This window comes from Halichoerus grypus, chromosome 10 (genome assembly GCF_964656455.1).
Source record: "Halichoerus grypus chromosome 10, mHalGry1.hap1.1, whole genome shotgun sequence".
Lineage (NCBI taxonomy): Eukaryota > Metazoa > Chordata > Mammalia > Carnivora > Phocidae > Halichoerus > Halichoerus grypus.
The window spans coordinates 61,745,443-61,766,526 of NC_135721.1; the positions used below are offsets into that span (position 1 = coordinate 61,745,443).

Below are 21,084 nucleotides of genomic sequence, written 5' to 3' on the forward strand. Positions count from 1 at the left end.
GACTGATGTTCAGTTTTACATTTTAGATAGGGTATTTTTCAGTAAGTCAGTGATGGCATGTCTGGATGTGGAAGCAAGAACAAGGGGGTTATTTTAATAGTACATAATAATACTAGGGTAAATAGAGTTACCAAGAAATATGTTAAAAATAAAAACAGATCCTTAGTTATTGAATGTATTAGGTGTAAAAAGAAATCACAGCTGATTTCTTGTGTGGGTATCTAAAGAATGGTGGCACATTTAATGAAAGAGGAAATAAAGTGCAGCCCATAGTAAAAACAAAACAAAACTTGGGAGTTTGGTTCTGATTTCTGGATTTTGGCATCTAAATTTATAGATAAGTATGGCATAACAATAGAGAACAGGTATTCTACCTTCAAGCTTTTGTTTCTACTCTTACCTCCCCCACCTTTATTGAAGGTTGCAGAGTTGAACTAGCTTTGTGAAACTGAGCCATGACTTCATCTAGGTGTAAACCCTGACTGAAGTGATGAGATGAAATGGGTTTTCCTTAAGCACATATAAGTACAAAATATACCTTTAAGAAAGTATTTTCTTTTCACGTTACTCAGGGTATACTGTATTCTTGCATTGTTGGCTTGTATCAGTTATTTGGGATAAATACATTTGTGATATTTTCAGTGGTTTTTTAAAATATGTTTTGCTTATTTGAAACAACAAGATCCTTAATTCTTCTTTTAAGCTTTTAGGTTTGATTGCTTTCAGTATAAAAATATTTAGTAAATAGTGGTAACCTTTAAACATACTACTTTATAAGAAACTGTTGACTTTGAAAGTAATTATAAATTGATTTTTAAAATCAGTAATGGTAGGGGTGACTGGGTGGCTCAGTCGGTTAAGCGTCTGCCTTCAGCTCAGGTCATGATCCTGGGGTCCTGGGATCAAGCCGGCTTCTCCCTCTCCCTTTGCCCTCCCCCTGCTCGTGCTCTCTCTCTCTCTCTCTCTTCCTCTCAAATAAATAAACAAAATCTTTAAAAAAAATCAGTAATGGCTTTAGTTCTTATTATTAGTGAAAATGTATTTGATAATTCCCATAAAAGATTAATGTCTGAAATACTGAATTCAGACATTGGCTAAAAGTTTAACGTTAGAAGAAACCTTACTTGTAATTTGTTTGAATTCTTAGAAATGTGTAAAACCTAGTCAGTGTTATATTACATATTTGAATGTTGGGAAGAGTAAATCTTAAAAGTTCTCATCACAAGGGCAGAAAATTTTTTTTGTAACTTTGTATGGTGACAGATAACTAGATTTACTGTGATTGTTTCACATTGTATACAAATAATAAATTAGGTTGTACACCTGAGACTAATGCAATGTGTGTCGATTTTACCTCAAGAAAAAAAAAAGTAGAACCTCATAGAATCTACAGATTTCTTCCTAGTAATGCATGGTCTCTATTAAAATCCTGTGCTTCTGGATTTGTATCAGTATTTGTCAGTACTAGATATTCCACATGGTGCCTGTGTATGTGAAAATACATTTTCAGGGTTGATATATGTAAAATTTCATTACAGACATTAACAGATAAACATTTGCAATTGATTTTGATAAAGGGGAACACTAACTTTCAGCCCCAATTAAACATTGTTCCCCATCCATCAAAAGATGCATTATTCTCGTTAATAGATCTATATTACAGAAAATGTACTCCATTATTATTTGAATTTAATAAATATAAACTTTGTGGGAAAATATGTGTAGAACCTTTTTATACTCTGCCTAAGTAAGTCTGTAAAGTTAATAATGTTTAAGAGTAATTAAATTACAAATGGCGCTACATTTAACTTGATAACTGTATACTAGATAACTTGATACCTTTAATACTAAAATTGTATACACACTGTGTTCAATACATATATAGTAGTCATTAATAAAGTACATACATGTCCTCTTGTATTAGTCATTACTATTCTATAAATCTAGTACAGAATCCATCATAATAAAAATAAATACGGTTTTTAAAAAACAATTTCTGGTAAGATGCACAGTCCCAATGACAAAAAATTCTGTCAATGCTAATGGAGGTGAAGAGAGCTGAAGCAGGGAGAGTTGACTCTTGTTTACTAGAGTATTTTCAGCTGAAATGAAACAGAGCTTAAAATTTCTAAATTGAATTGTATTTTAAGTGAACGATTATCTGCTGTTGGTAAGAGCGTCTCGCAACTTATGCAGCTTTTATCTGTCTTTCACAGAGCTCCTTAATAAGCATTTATGGTCAGTTTTTGGCAGCCTTAGAATCACTGAAGGCATTTTGGGATGTTATGGATGAAATCGATGAGAAGACTTGGGTACTTGAGCCAGAAAAACCTACCCGGAGTGCGACAGCACGCAGAATTGCACTAGGTACAGAAAAAGGATTAAGGAGACTGTGTGTGTGTGTGTGTGTGTGTGTGTGTGTGTGTACTTTGTATTAATTGGGAAAATGGATCTAAAGAGGACATTGGACTCTTAGGTGAGACTTTTTTTTTTTTTTTTTTTTTTGCTTGAAGTCAACTATTAAAACTTTGGGATGAACTGTGATTTATTACTATGTATTTGAATAAATATTTCAGGAGAAAAGGGCAAATACTGAGGTGTTTCATTATAAAAGGTGATGATCAATGGAAGTATCATTCAGAGATACTGTTTAATTAACTTTTAATTAGAAATAGTGGAACAGGCTTTTCAAAACTTACATTACTTAGGGAAAAAATTATAATAATGCAGTCTTCATCCATGAGACTAGACAAGATTAATGTGAACAGATCTGGGAATATTTTCTGACAAAATTTAGAGGATAAAGGAAGCTGAAGTGGGCCATGCATGCCACTGAAGAGTAATCAGAAAGCATAGAATAATAATTAAACATATTTTAGGTATTTTCTTTACTATAAATATGATATTAATGAATAAGATGTGATATAGATGTAAATATCCCTGTAATATAACCATATTCTCTTTATTATAAAATTATTGCTTTATGTATTTTTCATTATGAACAAGCAATATATGTCGGTTTTAGAGTGCAACCTCTCAATATTTTAGATGTTTTAAACTATATTTGAGTTCACAGTAAGTAGTGTAGTTAGGTGATTATAAGATACCTATTTATATCTTTCCTTCTTGTTTTCCCTAGCCCAAATAAATACATTGTTAAAAGGCATATATTCCAAAGGATATTATGAAATTCTGTCGTGAATCATATCCACATTAGCAATTTTTGTAGTTTCTCCCCAGGCATAATAGATTATCTGGGAGAAAAGAAGTAACATGTAATTATGAGAAAAGGAAGGTATCATTGTGCAAGCAATTCTACAAGTGGTATTGTTAGTCTAAAAAGTCTTCAACGGCATTTAATTTGGAATAATTAACAAATTATGGTGTATTTGTGAACAAATAGATATTAAGAATGAAAATGTTTTCTTCAAAGGAGTGTAGTAACTAATTTTCTTCATGGTTCCATTTAAATAATTATTTTGATCAGGTAATGATTAAATATACCTTTTATTATATTTCTCATTCAGCACAGACAACCTGGTTTTTATTCACACTCTATATTTACCTTTAGCTCTTTTTTTTTTTTTTTTTTTGCTTCAGGCATTGATTTGTCTTTTTAAGACCAAGTTTTCAGCAAATTAATTGAAATAAATAATATACCCACTGTTAAGTGAAAGTACTTTCTGGAGCCATTAGTACATGACATTGCTAAAGGCTAATATGGAATTTGTGCTTATGGTAAAGAATGTATAAACAAATGAGATTATAAGTTAACTTTTGTATTTTTGTTTTTCTCATGAATGATTTGTAGTCATTTTTTATTTGATTTGATTACCTCTTTTTGTCAGATCTGTTGTAATTGTGTTCATATTGTTGCCAACCTTAGCCAAAAGCTCATGCTATAGTGTATAAAATTTATCAAGCCATTTTTACTATAAAAAATACAATCCAAATAGACCTTACAGTCATACTAATATACCTTCAAAAAATAGTAAAATTTCTGAAATTAGTACAATATTCCAGTAGGTAGAATTTATAAAAGAATCTAGTGCCAAATAGAAATAGATTTTCTTAGATTCTATAAACTAGGTTAGTTGCTTTTGTTATTGAGTGAACAGTTTCTGATTTAATATGAATTGAATTCATTGTTAACTTATAATGGAACAAAAGAACTCAGAAAATGTTTTTTATTTCTGTATTTTTTATTTAAGTTTTTAAATTCTAGGTGACATACAGTGTGATATTAGTTTCAGGTGTACAATATAGTAATTGAACACTTCCATACGACACTGGGTGCTCATCATGACAAGTGCCCTCCTTAATCCCCCTCACCTATTTAACCCATCCCACCACCTACCTCCCCTCTGGTAACCATCAGTTTGCTCTGTACAGTTACGAGTTTCTTGGTTTCTCTTTTTTTTTCCCCCCATGCTCATTTGTTTTGTTTCGTAAATTCCACATGTAAGTGAAATCATATGGTATTTATCTTTCTCTGACTTATTTCACTTAGCATAATACTCTCTAGCTCCACCTGCATAGTTGCAAATGGCGAGATTTCATTCTTTTTTATGGGTGGGTAATATTCCATTGTATTTCTATACCACTACTTCTTTATCCATTCATCAGTCGATGGACACTTGGGCTGTTTCCATAATTTGGGTATTGTAGATAATGCTGCTTTAAATAAACATCAGGGTGCATGTATCCCTCTGAATTAGTATTTTTGTGTTCATTGGGTAAATACCTAGTAGTGCAATTGCTGGTTCATAGGGTAGTTCTATTTTTAATGTTTTAAGGAACCTCCATACTGTTTTCCAGAGTGGCTGCACTAGTTTGAATTCCCACCAACAGTGCAAGATGGTTCCCCGTTCTCCACATCCTCACCAACACCTGTTGTTATGTTGTTTTTAGCCATTCTGACAGGTGTGAAGTGGTATTTCATAGTTTTGATTTCTATTTCCCTGATGAAGAGTGATGTTGAGCATCTTTTTGTGTCTGTTGGCCATCAGTATGTCTTCTTTGCAAAAATGTCTGTTCATATCTAATGCCCATTTTTTAGTTGGATTATATGTTTTTTGGGTGTTAAGTTTTACAAGTTCTTTATATATTTTGGATACTAGCCCTTTATCAGAGATGTCATTTGCAGATATCTTCTCCCATTCTGTAGGCTGCCTTTTATTTTAGTCTTGTTGACTGTTTGTGCAGAAGCTTTTTATTTTGATGAAGCCTAATAGTTTATTTTGCTTTTGTTTCCCTTGCCTCAGAAGACGTATCTAGAAAGAAGTTGCTACAAAGAGATTACTGCCTGTGTTCTCTTCTAGGATTTTTATGGTTTCAGGTCTCACGCTTAGGTTGTCTTTCAGCCATTTTAAATTTTTGTGTTTAGTGTAAGAAAGTGGTTCAGTTTCATTCTTTTGTATATTTCTGTCCAGTTTTCCCATCACCATTTGTTGAAGACTGTACTTTTCCCAATGGATATTGTTTCCTGCTTTGTCAAAGATTAGTTGACCATATAGTTGTAGGTTTATTTCTGGGCTCTCTGCTCTGTTCCATTGATCTGTGTGTCTGTTTTTGTGCCAGTACCATACTGTTTTGATCACTACAGCTTTGTAATATAATTTGAAGTTTGGAATTGTGATGCCTCCAGCTTTGCTTTTCTTTTTCAAGGTTGCTTTGGCTATTCAGGGTCTTTTGTGATTCCATACAAATTTTAGGATTGTTCTGTGAAAAATGCTGTTGGTGTTTTGATAGGGATTGCATTAAATGTATAGATTGCTTTGGGTAGTATAGACATCTTAACAATATTCTTCCAATCCATGAGCATGGAACGTCTTTCCATTTCTTTGTGTCATCTTCAGTTTTTTTGATCACTATAGTTTTCAGAGTACAGGCTTTCACCCCTTTGGTTAGGTTTATTCCTAGGTATCTTACGGTTTTTAGTACAATTGTAAATGGGATCGATTCCTTAATTTCTCTTTCTGTTGATTCATTATTGGTGTATAGAAATGCAGCAGATTTCTGTACATTGATTTTGTATCTTGCAACTTTACTGAATTCGTTTATCAGTTCCAGCAGTTTTTTGATGGAGTCTTCTGGGTTTTCTATATAGAGTATCAAGTCATCTGCAGAGAGTGAAAGTTTGGCCTCTTCCTTGCTGACTTGGATGCCTTTTAATTCTTTTTGTTGTGTGATCACTGTGGCTAGAATTCACCTGTGAAGCCATCTAGCCGTGGACTTTTGTTTCTTGGGAGTTTTTGGATTACTGATTCAGTTCCTTTGCTTGTTATCAGTCTGTCCAAGTTTTCTGTTTCTTCCTGATCCAGTTTGATAGTTTATATGTTTCTAGGAATTTATCCATTTCTTCCAGGTTGTTCCAATTTGTTGGCATATAGTTTTTCATAATATTCTCTTATAATTGTCTGTATTTCTTTGGTGTTGGTTGTTCTCCTCTTTTGTTTGTGATTTTATTTGTTTGGGTCCTCTGTTTTCTTTTTGATGTCTGGCTAGAGGTTTATTGATTTTATTTTTTCAAAGAACCAGCACCTGGTTTCATTGATCTGTTGTGTTGTTTTTTTAGTTACTGTATCATTTATTTCTGTTTTAATCTTTATTATTTCCTTCCTTCTGCTGACTTTAGGCTTCATTTATTGTTATTTTTCTAGCTCCTTTAGGTGTAAGGTTAGGTTGTTGGAGATTTTAGATTTGTCTTGCTTCTTGAGGTAGCCCTGTATTGCTATTATATACTTCCCTCTTAGGACTTTTCCTACATTCCCCAAGGTTTTGGACTGTTGTGTTTTCATTTTCATGTGTTTCCACATATTTTTAAATTTCTTCCTTTATTTCCTGGTTGACCTATTCATTGTTTAGTAGGACGTTGTTTAATCTCCATTTATTTGTGGTCTTTCCAAATTTTTTCTTGTGGGTTGACTTTAACTTTCATAGCATTGACTAAAAAAGGAGAGTGATATGATTTCAATCTTTTTGTATTTGTTGAGGCCTGTTTTGTGACCTAATATGTGATCTATTCTGTAGAATGTTCCATGTACACTTGAAAAGAATGTGTATTCTGCTGTTTTTAGGATGGAATATTCTGAATATATCTGTTAAGTCCATCTGGTCCAGTGTGTCATTCACAGCCATTGTTTCTTTGTTGATCTTCTGCTTAGATGATCTGTCCATTGATATAAATAGGGTGTTAAAGGCCCCTACTATTATTGTGTTATTACCAATTAGTTCTTATGCTTGTTATTAATTGTTTTATATATTTGGGTGCTTCTGCATTGGGTGCATAAGTATTTGCAATTGCTAGATGTTCTTGTTGGATTGTGCCCTTTATTATGATATAATGCCCTTTTTCATCTCTTGTTACAGTTTTGGTTTAAAGTCTAGTTTGTCCATAGTTAAAAACAGAGCTATCCTATGACCCAGGAATTGCACTACTAGGTATTTATCCAAAGGATACAAATATACTGATTTGAAGGGGCACTTGCACCCCATTGTTTATAGCAGCAGTGTCCACAATAGCCAAAATATGGAAAGAACCCAGATGTGTCCATCAATAGATGGATAAGAAGATGTGGTGTGTATCTATACAGTGGAATATTACTCAGCCATCAAAAAATGAAATCTTACCATTTGCAATGATGTGGATGGAACTAGAGGGTATTATGCTAAGTGAAATAAATGAAAGACAATTAACATATTTCACTCATATGTGGAATTTAAGAAACAAAACATGATCATAGAGGAAGGGAGAGAAAAAATAAGATGAAATCAGAGAAGGAGACAAACCATAAGAGACTCTTAATCATAGGAAACAAACTAAGGGTTGCTGGAGGGGAGGTGGGTGAGGGGATGGGGTATTTGGGTGATGGGCATTAAGGAGAGCACTTGGTGTAATGAGCACTGGGTGTTATATGCAATTGATGAATTATTAAACTCTGCCTCTGAAACTAGTAATACACTATATAGTAATTGAATTTAAATTAAAAAAAAAATAAAGTCTGGTTTGTCCGATATAAGTAGGGCTACTCCATCTTTCGACACCCATGTGTGTGATAAGTGTTTCTCCACCCCCTCCCTTTCAGTCTGCAGGTGTTGTTAGGTGTAAAATGAGTCTCTTGTAGGCAGCATATAGATGGGTCTTGTTTTTTTCTTTTTATCCATTCTGACACCCTATGTCGTTGGATTGGAGAATTTAGTCCATTTACATTGAAAGTGATTATTGATAGAAAATGTTTTGATAAAACTTCATAAAAAATCATAAACATGTTTGTTTTTACCATTTATTGCATTTCTCATCTTTTAATTTTTGACCACAGTCCTGCTTTTCAAGGAGGTCATGGAAGTCATGTAGATAACTATTTCTTAATCTTGTGATTTCTTTTAATGTTAAAGATCTTTATCACTCTATAGATAATTTTTATTTACACTATAATAGAATTCTGACCAGAATTCTAGTATAAATTAATTATAGTAACTCAATGGATTGACTATGTATTTTGAAACTTTGGATGGATCCCCAAATCTTTAGTCATAATCATAATTTCAAAATTTCTTTTAGACTATAAAATACTAATATGCTTATTAAAAAACTATAAAACATTGGCTAATCTTTCCTTTGGTACACTAAGTACCCAGATAGATACCCCTTTATTTTTTGTTTGATGAACTTTTCTACTTCTATAAACTTCAATATTCTTTTATTCTAGGAAATAATGCTTCAATAAATATAGACGTTGACCCCAGGCATCCTACTATGCTTCCTGAGTGCTGCTTTCTTGGAGCAGACCATGGTATGAGATCTCATATTTAAATGTTAACAGAGTCATAAAATTCTTATCTTGCACTGTTAAAATATTCTGAAATATTAATATATTGGTAATCATTTTAAATGAAAATGTCTCATCATTCTGAACTGTGTACTTTTGTGGTTTTTAAAAAATATATGATTTAGATTTTCCGGTCAAGTAATTAGCAAATTCTGTATTTAACAATATTTATAAGTTGCTAAGAGAATAGATCTTAAAAGTTCTCATCAAAAAAACATTTGTAAGTGGTGATGGATGTTAACTAACCTTTGTAGTGAGTGTATTGCAATAAAAACATATACCAAATTATTATGTCGTACACCCAAGACTAATACAATGTTATATGCCAATTATATCTCAGTAAAAAAAATTCTGTGCTAAATATCTTTACAAAGTGAGAGCAGCAGACGCTAAATTATTAAACACTTTTTTTTTTTTTTAAATATCTGAAGTGGTAAAACCTCTGGGAATTAAGCTGAGCAGAAACATACATTCGTGGTAGGTATCTTTTGCAATACAATTGTTATTTTTCTATTTTGCAAATTTAACAACAAATTTTTTTTTCATGCTTTCAGGGATCCAGAAAATAGTCTGTTACAAAACTTGAAAGATGTTTTAGAAATAGATTTTCCAGCTCGTGCTAACCTGGAAAAATCTGTAAGTTTTATCAGTGCTTTGATATTCCAAACAGCATAGCATAATGAAAGTTAAATGTTCCTCCTTTAGACACCAGAGAAAAATGAGGCTGAAAGGGAGGGAGTTGGAAGAATATTATAACAGACTTCTGAACTGCAAGCAACAGTAGCATCAAAGAACTTGTTAACCTTTGATTAGTGGTTTAAGTATACTTTTTTCATGGTCTTCGTAGCAATAAAGTGATTAATGACAGACATCTTTATTATTAAAAATAGGGGGAAAGGTCCAAAGTAGCTAATGAGATGTTTGGATATTCTATTAGTATCTACTTATGGATGATTGAAATAAAGTTTTAATTAGCTTGATGTATTTGTGAAAAGTGGCAGTACAGTTTTTAAAAATGAATAGACATTACTATGTTGCAAAAATAATAAACTCAGAATTGATTTTTGATTAAGCAGCCGAGGTTGTAGACTGTCAAAGTGGTGGGGATGTTTTTGGCTTATTCCTTTACAGAATTTTGAAATTTAGTAATCACTAGCTAATGTCAGTTCTTCTCTTTACATACTACAGTGGCATTATATTGATGTACAATATGGGAAAATTACTTAAGCCCAAAATAGAATCTGTTTTGACTATATCTGTGTGCGTTACTTACTGGATGAAAAAAAGGAAGCACTCTTCTTACAAATAGCTTTTTTTAAAGTGTTAGTAATATAACTATTTTCTGTAATATTGTGATATAGCTACCTTTATAAAAACTTTATAAAAAGTTAATATTATCTATACCGTATTATTCATTCTTATGTTACCTTGTGTTTTAAACACATCTGCTTATAAATATTTTCTTTTGAAGGATTTTTCTATGGATTGTGGGATTTGTTATGCCTATCAACTTGATGGCGCCATTCCTGATCAAGTGTGTGATAATTCCCAGTGTGGACAGCCTTTCCATCAAATATGCTTATATGAGGTAGAAATAAAATAAATAAAAAAATATAAATATTTATATTTATAAATAAATAAAAATAACTGTGGCAAGACTCTTTTGGCTACCATGACATAGGAAGTATGCATATTTGGATCTAAAATCTGTTTAGTGAATGGTGATCCCTTTTGCCATTAGCCCCTTTACCAATTCATTTCCAGATGCCCATGTGCTTTCATTTCTTCATCCTGGTTACTAATAAGTGAAGAAATGTCCTAAAGTATCCCAAGAAGGGAGAAAGTGTATCCAGAATATATTCATGGACTGCTTATTGATGCTAACAAATCAAATCGATGGTACCTTGGACTCTTTAAGTAAATATCTCCTGTAACCCAATGCAAACTCTGTAGACTCATCCAAGTGGGAGCAGTGGTGGCAGCAAGGTGAAAGGGTAGCACTATGGAGGTATCTATTACTTTTCAGAGTAGACTTAAGTACAGAATAAATAATCTTTTGGTATTGAGAAGAATGCATTTTATGATCTAAATATGTCATAGCACTCTCAGTGACATTTTATTTACTATATGCGAAGTCTGCTTTCATTACTGTGTAGTCACTTGATCTCTACAGAAGTGCATAGTTGACATGATTATATATGCATGTATATATAGAACACCTTCCAGTTCTATAGTGCTTTCCGTCTTCCTTAATATCACCTCCCATTTTTGTGCTTAGAGATAGCAGTTGGTGTTATCTGCACTTTAACAATGGAGAACTTAGAGATGTCAATTTACCTTATATAAAACCATAAAGTACCAGGTCTAATTATAGAAATATTCTTAAGGGAACATGTGCTTTCTTTTGTAATAATGAATATTCATTTAATTTTTAAAAATGGATTGCCTCATGCTTCTAATTAATGGATTGAGAATTAACCCACTATTGGTGATTAAGACCAGAATTAAGACCTAAATATTCAAGAGCCTATTGGATCTTTCTTTTACAGCAGGAGTTCTTAATTTGTAATTAATGATTTTAGGTGGGGTCTATGAACCCCATGGACTTGGTGTGCATTATTTTCTTGTCTTTTGGGGTTGAGAAAGTGCATAAAGGGGCATAAACCAGTGGTATAGACCTCGACATCCATGCTGGTCTCCCCTTGTTTGTTATTCAGCATATTACCAGTCTGGTATTGGCTCAGGAAATGTTCCCCTTACTTTTTGCTAAAAGAAAATTAAGAAGGTAAATCTTTTGGAATAAAAATATATGTACTCAAAGGAAATGATATTTGGAGAATCTGTAATCATGCTGACACTGCTCCCTTTATCTTCTCTTTTTAAAATCTTCAGTGGTTGAGAGGACTACTGACTAGTAGACAGAGTTTTAACATCATATTTGGTGAATGCCCATATTGTAGCAAGGTAAGAAAATAATCACATTTCATAAAATGTGCCTAGCTTTCTTTTAGTAACATGTTCTGGAAGATAAGCTGATATACTATATACATATCTAAAACATTGTTTTATTATTATTCTGTGTATTAAAAAAAAAAGTAAAATAGTCCCTACCAATAACATTGTTTTTTAAATTGCTCCTTTGGAAAATACTTTCTTTGGTCAAACTGTATCATGACCCCATTTTTTAGCATAAAGCAATCTTAATTTTAGAACGTCCACAAACTTACTTTGTTAAAATGTATTCTTTTTTTACAAGCCAATTACCTTGAAAATGTCTGGAAGGAAATCCTGAAATAAATAAGAATGTAACATTTCTGTGAAGAACTGGCAACTTTAAAAATTATCAAAAGGACTTTATTTGATATCTTCATAGAAAATATAAAGCAAGACATACTAAAGTCAAAAGAATAAGAATGATGAAGCCATAATAATACACGTCTGCCTTTGTCTCTTCACTAAGAGTAAAGTCTGTGACCTCCATACCAGTTGTAGAAGTAGATGTATCCCAAGATGAAGATCTCGAATTATTGAATATATCTGGACTGGTAGAATCTTGATAGGGTTCATAAAATGAATTTGGGAAATATATACAGCTGGACTGTTGTGGAGAACTTTTTATTTCATTCAGAATTTCTTGAGACTCACAATACTTTTGTCTTCTCCTTGTGCTTTCCTATAGAAAATAAATATATTGTGTTAGGTTTGAATAGTCTGTAAGAATACTAAATAAAACATGTTACAAAAAAAGAAATTTTTGTATATTTTTCCTGAGAAGTTTAGGTCCTGGATCCTACATCGTAAGAGTTTACAAAGTACTCACCACATTAACCAACCGAAATCTAGTCCTTTTAAATCAGGAAATAGGCCATCTCATAAGTAATTTATCCTCTAAAAATGATGAAATATGAAAACTAAATTTTCTTGGCAAGACAAAAAACTAGGCTTAATCTTACATGGGCAAGATAGTCATAATTAGAAAGCTTTTTGGTTATTAATAATTAGTGATTCTAAGGGAGCCAAAGCAGAGAACAAGATGGTGGGGGCAGTGCTGCATGTCCTCAGAGCAGTCTCAGTCAGCAGTCTGCTGCCCAGAATCCAAAGAATGATCTCTTCCAATAACAGACCTTGAGAAGACAGCTGGTTAAAATCCTTATTTGTCCTGAAAGTTGATCCAAGAAAAGATGCTCATTCTAGTCTCCTGGCCAAAAAGGAAACAAGCAGGCTCTACAAATTATAGTTTTATAATGTTAAGCTGAAATGCCTAGAAGCACACAACAAAATTTGTCAAGAGGTGTTGCCAGAGATTCATGAAGATAAACATTAACCTTGTCCTTTGGTAGGGACATGGAGCACACTGTAGAGCAAGCAGGACCAAGCTGTTTACCTGTGGAAGTATGAAGGAGAATATCTTCATAATGAATAAACTCAGAAAAAATCAGGTATTTGTGGAATTCCATACGGGAACTATTTCTTAGGAAGAATCAGCACCTGACCCATGGCGAGGACCTAATATATGTGAACTCAGATCTTAGCAACTCCAGCCAGGAACTGTGATTGCATAGGGCAATTACTATTTAGCAAAAAAAAAAAAAAAAAAATTTTTCCTCCAAATGATCTATAGGATTGAACACAGTCTCAGTCAGAATCCTAGCAGGCTTTGGAAATCCAAAGGACCAAAAATAGCTAAAACAACCTTGATGAAGAAGAGAGTTGAAAGACACACTTCTCCATTTCAAAACTGACCACAAAGCTAGAGAAATCAAGACAGTATGGTCATGGCGTAAGGACAGGCATACAGATCAGTGGAAGAGAACTGAAAGTCCAGGAGTAAACTCTCACATATATGAGCAATTGGTGTCCAACAAATGTACCAAGGCAATTCAGTGGGGACAGATAATCTTCGACAAAGGTGTGGAGACAACTGGACATCCTTGAAAAGAGATAAAAATAGACCCCTACCTCATTTTATACAAAAACTGTAGACCTAAATATAATAGCTAGAATACAAAAATTTTAGGAAAAAAACAGAAAATCTTTGTGTCCTAGGGTTAGGTAAAGAGTTCTCATATATTAAATTCACAATCCACAAAAGAAAAAAACCTTTTGTAATTCAAAGGACATTATTTAAAAAAAAAAATTGAAAGTCACAGATTGGGAGAAAATTCTGCAAATCATTTATCTGATAAAGGACTTGTATCCAGAATATGTAAAGAAAACTTGAATAGACAATTCTCTAAAAGCATATGAAAAGATGCTCAGCATCACGATTGTAAGAGAAATGCAAATCAAAACCAGAGTGAGATAACATCTTACACCTTTTAGGATGGCCATTATCAAAAGAACAGAAAATAACCAATGGTGAAGATAGAGAAATTGGAACCCTTGTGTACTCTTGGTAGAACTGCAAAATGGTGCAGTCATTATGGAAAATAGTACAGAAATTCCTCAAAACATGACAAGTCGAATTATATGATCCAGCAATCCTACTTCTGGGTATATATTCAAAAGAATTCAATTAAGTTTCTTGCAGAGATATTTGTACACCCATCATAGCATTATTCACAGTAGCCAAGAGGGGAGAAACAACCCAAATACCCATAGGTAGATGAATAAAGAAAATGTGGTATAAACATATAATGGAATATTATGCAGCCTTAAAAAAGGAAATCCTGCCACATGCTACAATATGGATGAACCTTGAGGACATTATGCAGAGCAAACTCAGTCACAAAAAAACATGTAATTCCACTAATACAACATATTTAAAGTAGTTGCAAAATGTAGGGGAGTTGGTATTTAGTGGGTCTAGAGTTTCAATTTTGCAAGATGTAAAGTTCTGGAGATCTGCTGTACAACTGTGAATATACTTGGCAGTACTAAACCATACAGTTGAGGTAAGTTTCATGTTATGTGCTTTTTACCACAATAAAAAAAGATTTAAAAATAGTATAGTGATTCCCAACATTTATCATGACATGGCACCCTTTACCCAATATACATGCCATATATTGGGTAAGGGAAGAGGCTATTTCAAATCAGAGGAAACTGCCCCAGGGTGGATACTGTGGCATGTCTCTCTGAATGCTCCAGGAATAGACCAACCACTATAGACTGAACAGATACTGATGCATGCAAGTTCCAGGAATTTCTTAAATGTTTTTTAACGACATTCCTGTTGGCCAAAACTCCAAGAATCAGTTTCCTGTTTTCAGCTTGTTACAAGTTGTTCTGTTTCTGCTTCACTTTGGTGCCCTGGCCTGCCCTCTCCTTGTACCATTTATCAAGTAACTTGGAAGAGAAGAAATTTATAAACAAGGCAAAATATTTCAATCTTCATCTGATGTAGTACCATCATTCTTCACAAAAGCTACTCTCTTGACCTCTAAACAACCATTCTTCAGAGTCTTTTTTAACCCCACAAAAGTCACTTTCAGGATACAGAGTTTTAGAAGGTAAGAAGTAACTTCTACATAAGGTATATAAAACAAAATAGATATCTTAAAAGCACTTTAGCTCTTCTACCTAGAAGAAACTATTGAGAGTCAACTAACTTTACTCTTTACTGCCTGAGAGCTAATAAAGACACACTGTCACAATTTTACTAAATTTCTGTCAGCTTTAGAGGCACCTGGCTGGCCCAGGGTAGAGCACGTGATCTTGATCTCAGCGTCATGAGTTCAAGCCTCACATGGGCATGGAGCCTACTTAAAAAAAAAAAAAGAAAAAGTTTTGTCAGCTTTATTTGCTAAAGGCAAAGTAAGTGAATAATTATTCCTGTGGACCCATAAAGCATTGTTCTTCCACAAAGAAAGAAATATGCCATCAAATTGCATATTTTTAAGGGCTGAGACCACTGGTAAGCTAACTTAAGTAGCATTTATATATAACTTACATGTGGAAATGGATGATACCCCATCTAGGTAAGAACAGAAGTCAAGCCACTAAAATTTCAAGATAGAATTGTCTACTATATAACCTATGTACCTAGTCTCTCTGTAAGCAACAACTAATATCAAATGGGAAAGCACTCATCTAAGGATTTAACCACCAGTCGTCTTCAGCTTACTGAGTGATCTGCTTGGGAAAGAGTCTGTGGCATGGGTTGTAAAAATGTTGCGAGCTGCCTGTTTTGTGAATAAAGACTGGAACACAGCCATGCTCATTTGTTTATGTATTGTCTATGGCTGCTTTTATATTGCAATGGTGGAGTTGAATTGTTCTGACAAAGAGTAGGCTGTAAACCTAAAATATTTACTGTCTGGCTCTTTAAGAAAAGTTGTCTGATCTATGGCATAGTTTTTCAAACATTAGAAAAAGCATACAAATCATTTTGGGATCTTGTTAAAATGCAGATCTCATTCAGAAGGTCTGACATGAGACCTTAGAGTTTATGTTTCTAAGAAGCTCCAGGTAATGCCAGTGCAGCCGGTTGGCACAACACACTTTTAGTAGCCGGGCCCTAACGTATGCAATAATCTACTCTGCTAGTGCAGTGTAGTGCTTCTCAACCTGTGACAATTTTGCCCCACAGGACATTTAGCAATTTCTGGAGACATTTTGGGTTACTATGACTGGGAGGAGGTACTATTGGTATCTACCGGATAAAGGCCAGAGATGTCCTACAGTGTACAGGACAGCTCCTTAACCCACCTCAATATACCCACAGTGATGCTGTTGAGAAACCTTGAATTCTGAGCAAGTTACTAGCCTTGAATGCATATCAACATCAGACCTCCCCTCCTGCTGTGAAAGCCCATGAAATGAATACAGTATAATAGAGTTGGACAAAATATATGAAGTAACTTACCAGGCATAGAAGACAAACAAGGCTGTGATTCTTGAAGAAAGGAAAACAACCCAGATCTTAGCCTACAATTTCAGATGATATTTACCTTAGATCAGCCTCTAAAAGACCTAAGCAGAAGTCAGGACACGACTAATCAAGTTGAACCACCAATAAATTAGCTACCTCCCAGGACAAAAGTCAGTACTCTCTAAAAGAATACAATAAAATGTGGAGTTTCAAGAACTGACTAGCATCCACAATATTGAGCATATAATAAAACTTTACTACACACAAGGAACAGGAAAATGTGAAAATAATAGATGTGACCCAGATGGTAAAATTATCAAACAAGGACAATAAGACCTCTACATAAGTATGTTCAAGGACTTAAAAGTTAAACATAATTAGTGAACAGACTGGGAGACTCAGCAGAGAAATGAAAAATACAAAATGCTTCTAGAATGGAAAAATACAATACATGAAATTAAAAATCCACTGGTTAGGTTTAATAGCCAACTGGAGGCCAGGTAAAGGATCAAACTGAAGCACAGCAAGATAAAAGACTAATTTGAAAAATGAACAGAGCCTCAGAAAAGGCCTGTGAGAAAAGGTAAAGATTTTTAACTTGCATGTGTATTTGGATCTCAGAAGGAGAAGAGGGATTAAGGCATGAAACAAATCATACCTGAAACTTTTCCAATTTGATATCAACCCAGATTAAAAAAAAGCTCAACGAAGCCAAAGCAGAATAAACAAAGATACAACCATCTCTAGAAAACCAAAGATAAAAAAGCAAATATTAAAAGCAGCCAGAAGAGACACATATAAGAATGTCAATGATAAGAATAACTGCTAACTTATTAGAAAAAACATTCAAGAAGAAAGGAAACAGCATCTTTAAGTTCAGAATGAAAAATCCCATATCCAGTTAACCTTTCACAGTGAAGGTGAGGGGCATCTAGTTCCAGACAAGACAGTACGTACATTCAACTCTGTTCCTTCGGCTAATTACTACTAAGGTTTTTTGGACAAAAGCAACTAAGAGAACTTTCTGAAAGTTGTAGAATAGAAGGCAGACTGGATAAGGACCTTAGGACACAAGGAAGGACCCAGCCACAAGTCTCACTCTAGGCCCCTTCTTTTTAATGCCTATTTATCTCAGCCTGGGCTACAACGTGGTCTACAATTTGAAACAGCAATATGCACAGACCAAAAAGATCCAAGAAAAGCCTGCTGTCTTTAAACAATGAATCAGCAGGAGGGCAAGTATACAGTTCAGAACACTTCTGACTATACCTGCTGTACTCTAGATGAATACCAACTTCTCCCTCCCTACCAGATACTGTGGAGACTAAAGGGCAGAGCCTTTTAGACTGTCTTTCCCTGCACTAACACAGGCAAAAGCAGTGCCACTCTTCCTCCCCAGTTGGCACTGTGGAGATTGTGCAGTCGAGCACTAGGGACCATCCCCACCCTGCATTAAGCAAACATCAGCAAAAAGCAGCAACCCTCTATTTCTCATTGGCCTCAAACACTGTGGAGAGGAGCCCTATTGACCCATCTTTGCCATGCATTAAGAAAAGGCAGTACCCCACATCCTTTTAAGTAGAAAACCCTGTTCTAGGTAATTAACAGACTACGAGAGATAACTAGCTAAGCTATAGTAAAAAACTGACACCAGAAACCAATGGGATCTAACTGATATTTATAGAGCACTCCACCTCAAAACAGTAGAATGCATTTTCTTTTCAGTTGCCATTGGAACATTCAGCAAGATAGGCCATACCCTGGATTACAAAATAAACAAATTTAAAATGAAAGTATACAAAGTATATTCTCAGACAATAATAAAAATTAGAAATCAATAAAGAAAATGGAAGAAAAATCTTCAAACACTTAGAAATTAACACACTCCTCTAATAGCCAAGGCATCAAAAGAAGTCTCGTGAAAGTACAAAATTAAACAAAAATACAATACATGAGGATTTATGCGATGTAGTTAAATCAGGACTTAACAGGACATTTATAGCATTAAATACACCAGAAAAAATGAAAGGGCTTGAAAAAATAGGAAAATCTCCACAACACTTGAAAATTTAAAAACATTCTTCTAGGGCACCTGGGTGGCTCAGCCGGTTAAGCATTTGCCTTCGGCTCAGGTCATGATCCCAGGACCATGGGTCGAGCCCCACATCAGGCACCCTGCTCAGCAGGGAGCCTGCTTCTCCCTCTCCCTGCCCCTCTCCCTGCTCGTTCTCACTCTCTCTCAAATAAATAAATAAAATCTTAAAAAATAAAAATAAAAACATTCTTTTGAATAGGTCAGAGACCCAAGATAAACTTAAAAACATATTGAAGTAAATGAAAATGTATCAGAATATATGGAATATGTCTAACACAGTGTTAGAAGTGAAATCTATGATATTAAATACATAGAAAAAAAGAGAAGTCTCAATTCAATGATTAGACTTAAATTTCCATCTCAAGAAACTAGAAAAAAAATAAATCCATAGCAGAAAGAAGAGCAGAAATCAGTGAAACTGACAATAGAAAAAAAGAAAAAAAGCTCATTCTTTGAAAAGACCAATAAAATTGATAAACTCCCAGTATCTAGAAAGAAATATTTCTCCCATCCAAGTACTAACCAGGCCCGACCCTGCTTAGCTTCCAAGATCAGATGAGACTGGGCGCGTTCAGGCTGGTATGGCCGTAGACTAGAAAGAAATATTTCTACAGCCATTTACAGGATTTAAATAAGGGAATACTATGAACATTTCTATGCATAAAAATATGACCGCTTAGATGAAATGGACCAATTCTTAGAAAACCACAAATAATCAAAACGAATTCAAGATGAAATAGATTAGGGGATGGTAAACTGTGGTCCACAGTTCAAATCCAGCCTAACATCTGTTTTTGTAGAGCTATCAACTAAGAATGAATTTTACATATTTAAATGATTGGAAAAAATATTTTGTGACATTTGAAAATTTTATGGAATTCAAACTTCAGTGCCATAAAATTTTGTTGGTACTCAGCTATACTCATTTGTTTACATATTGTTTATGATGTTTTTTATGTTATGTTAATCACCATACATCATTAGTTTTTGATGTAGTGTTCCATGATTCATTGTTTGCATATAACACCCAGTGCTCCATGCAGAACATGCCCTCTTTAATACCCAACACCAGGCTAACCCATCCCCCCACCCCCTCCCCTCTAGAACCCTCAGTTTGTTTCTCAGAGTCCATAGTCTCTCATGATTCGTCTCCCCCTCTGATTTCCCCCCCTTCACTTTTCCCACAAAGGAAAAATGTGTATGATGCTTTTGTGCTACAATGCACAGTTGAATAGTTGTAACAGAGACCATGTGACCTGTAAAACCTAAATATTTAACTATCTGGCTTTTTGCAGAGAAGTTTGACCACTCTTGATATTGAATTCATAGTTAAAAAGGAAAAACCTCTAGGCCCAGATGATTTCACTGGAGAATTCTCAAACATTTTAAAAAGAAAAAACACCCTCCCCCCAAAAAGAGAGAGAGAGGGAGAAAGAAAAAGAGACCGATTCTACTCAATCTCTTCCAGAAATCAGAAGGAAGACTTCTCATTTTATGAGGTCAGCACTGCCATGATACCAAAACCAGATAAAGACATAGAATAAAAAGAAAACTACATACCAATAATCCTCATTGATGCAAAAGTCCTCAACAAAATACTAGCAAATTGAATCCAGCAACATATGAAAAGAATAATACACCATGACCTGGTGGGTGGGGTTTATTCAAGGAATGTAAGACTAGTTCAGTTTCTTGATTCAAACACTAATCAGTGTCATCCACCATGGTGACAGTATAAAGCTGAAAAATCATATGATATTATTAATTGATACAGAAAACCATTTGATAAAATTCAATACCCATTCATGTAACTCTTAATACACTAGAAATGCAGGTAAGCTTTATCAACTTGATAAAGAACACCTACCAAAAATCTACAGCTAACATCATACTAAATGGTGAAAGGTGAAAAACTGGAAACAACTCACATGTTCTTCAACACTATACCCATACTTTAGAATACTACTTATTAATAAAAAGGAATGAACTACACTACTGATACATGCAAAACTCAGATGGATCTTTAGGGCATTATGGTGAATGAAATAGAGTCCATCTCAACAAGTTACACAGTATATAATTTGACTTTTACAACATGCTCAAGATATCAATTATAGTAATGCAGAACAAATCAGTGCTTTCCAGGGATCAGGATAAGGGGGAAGGTGTCCCTATAAAGCAATACACAGAAATTTCTTTGCGAGGGAGTTTCTTTCTAGAACAGTTCTGCAGAGTAATTGTGGTAGTTACTCTATACATGTAATGCAATTTCACAGGAACATATGCACAAATGCATGTAAGAATCGATGACCAAATGAGGTATTTTATGGTAATACGCCAATGTT

General features: G+C 34.2%; 2 protein-coding genes and 1 pseudogene across 17 annotated transcripts in view; 2 read left to right on the forward strand and 1 right to left on the reverse strand.

Annotated features, from left to right (window-relative positions):
* FANCL (FA complementation group L) overlaps window positions 1-12,582 on the forward strand; it is an 88,057-nt gene extending 75,475 nt beyond the window's left edge. For 5 of the 8 annotated variants that reach the window (XM_036117103.2, XM_078056536.1, XM_036117100.2 and 2 more), the window contains 7 exons: window positions 2,217-2,367; window positions 8,712-8,795; window positions 9,263-9,308; window positions 9,386-9,467; window positions 10,303-10,419; window positions 11,724-11,795; window positions 12,088-12,582. In XM_036117103.2, coding sequence (XP_035972996.1) covers window positions 2,217-2,367; window positions 8,712-8,795; window positions 9,263-9,308; window positions 9,386-9,467; window positions 10,303-10,419; window positions 11,724-11,795; window positions 12,088-12,123 — 588 coding nt within the window. In that variant the 3' untranslated portion in view covers window positions 12,124-12,582. Of the gene's footprint in view, window positions 1-2,216; window positions 2,368-8,711; window positions 8,796-9,262; window positions 9,309-9,385; window positions 9,468-10,302; window positions 10,420-10,595; window positions 10,749-11,723; window positions 11,796-12,087 lie in introns of all 8 variants that reach the window. The other 3 variants (XR_013441806.1, XR_013441807.1, XM_078056533.1) reach the window with 3 other exon arrangements.
* Window positions 12,164-21,084, reverse strand: part of VRK2 (VRK serine/threonine kinase 2) — a 117,093-nt gene continuing 108,172 nt past the window's right edge. For 8 of the 9 annotated variants that reach the window (XM_036117091.2, XM_036117092.2, XM_036117093.2 and 5 more), the window contains one exon: window positions 12,164-12,504. In XM_036117091.2, the coding sequence (XP_035972984.2) occupies window positions 12,199-12,504 (306 nt within the window). In that variant the 3' untranslated portion in view covers window positions 12,164-12,198. Of the gene's footprint in view, window positions 12,505-20,299; window positions 20,480-21,084 lie in introns of all 9 variants that reach the window. The other variant, XR_013441805.1, reaches the window with a different exon arrangement.
* LOC144379312 (protein NipSnap homolog 2 pseudogene) lies at window positions 12,865-13,573 on the forward strand (annotated as a pseudogene).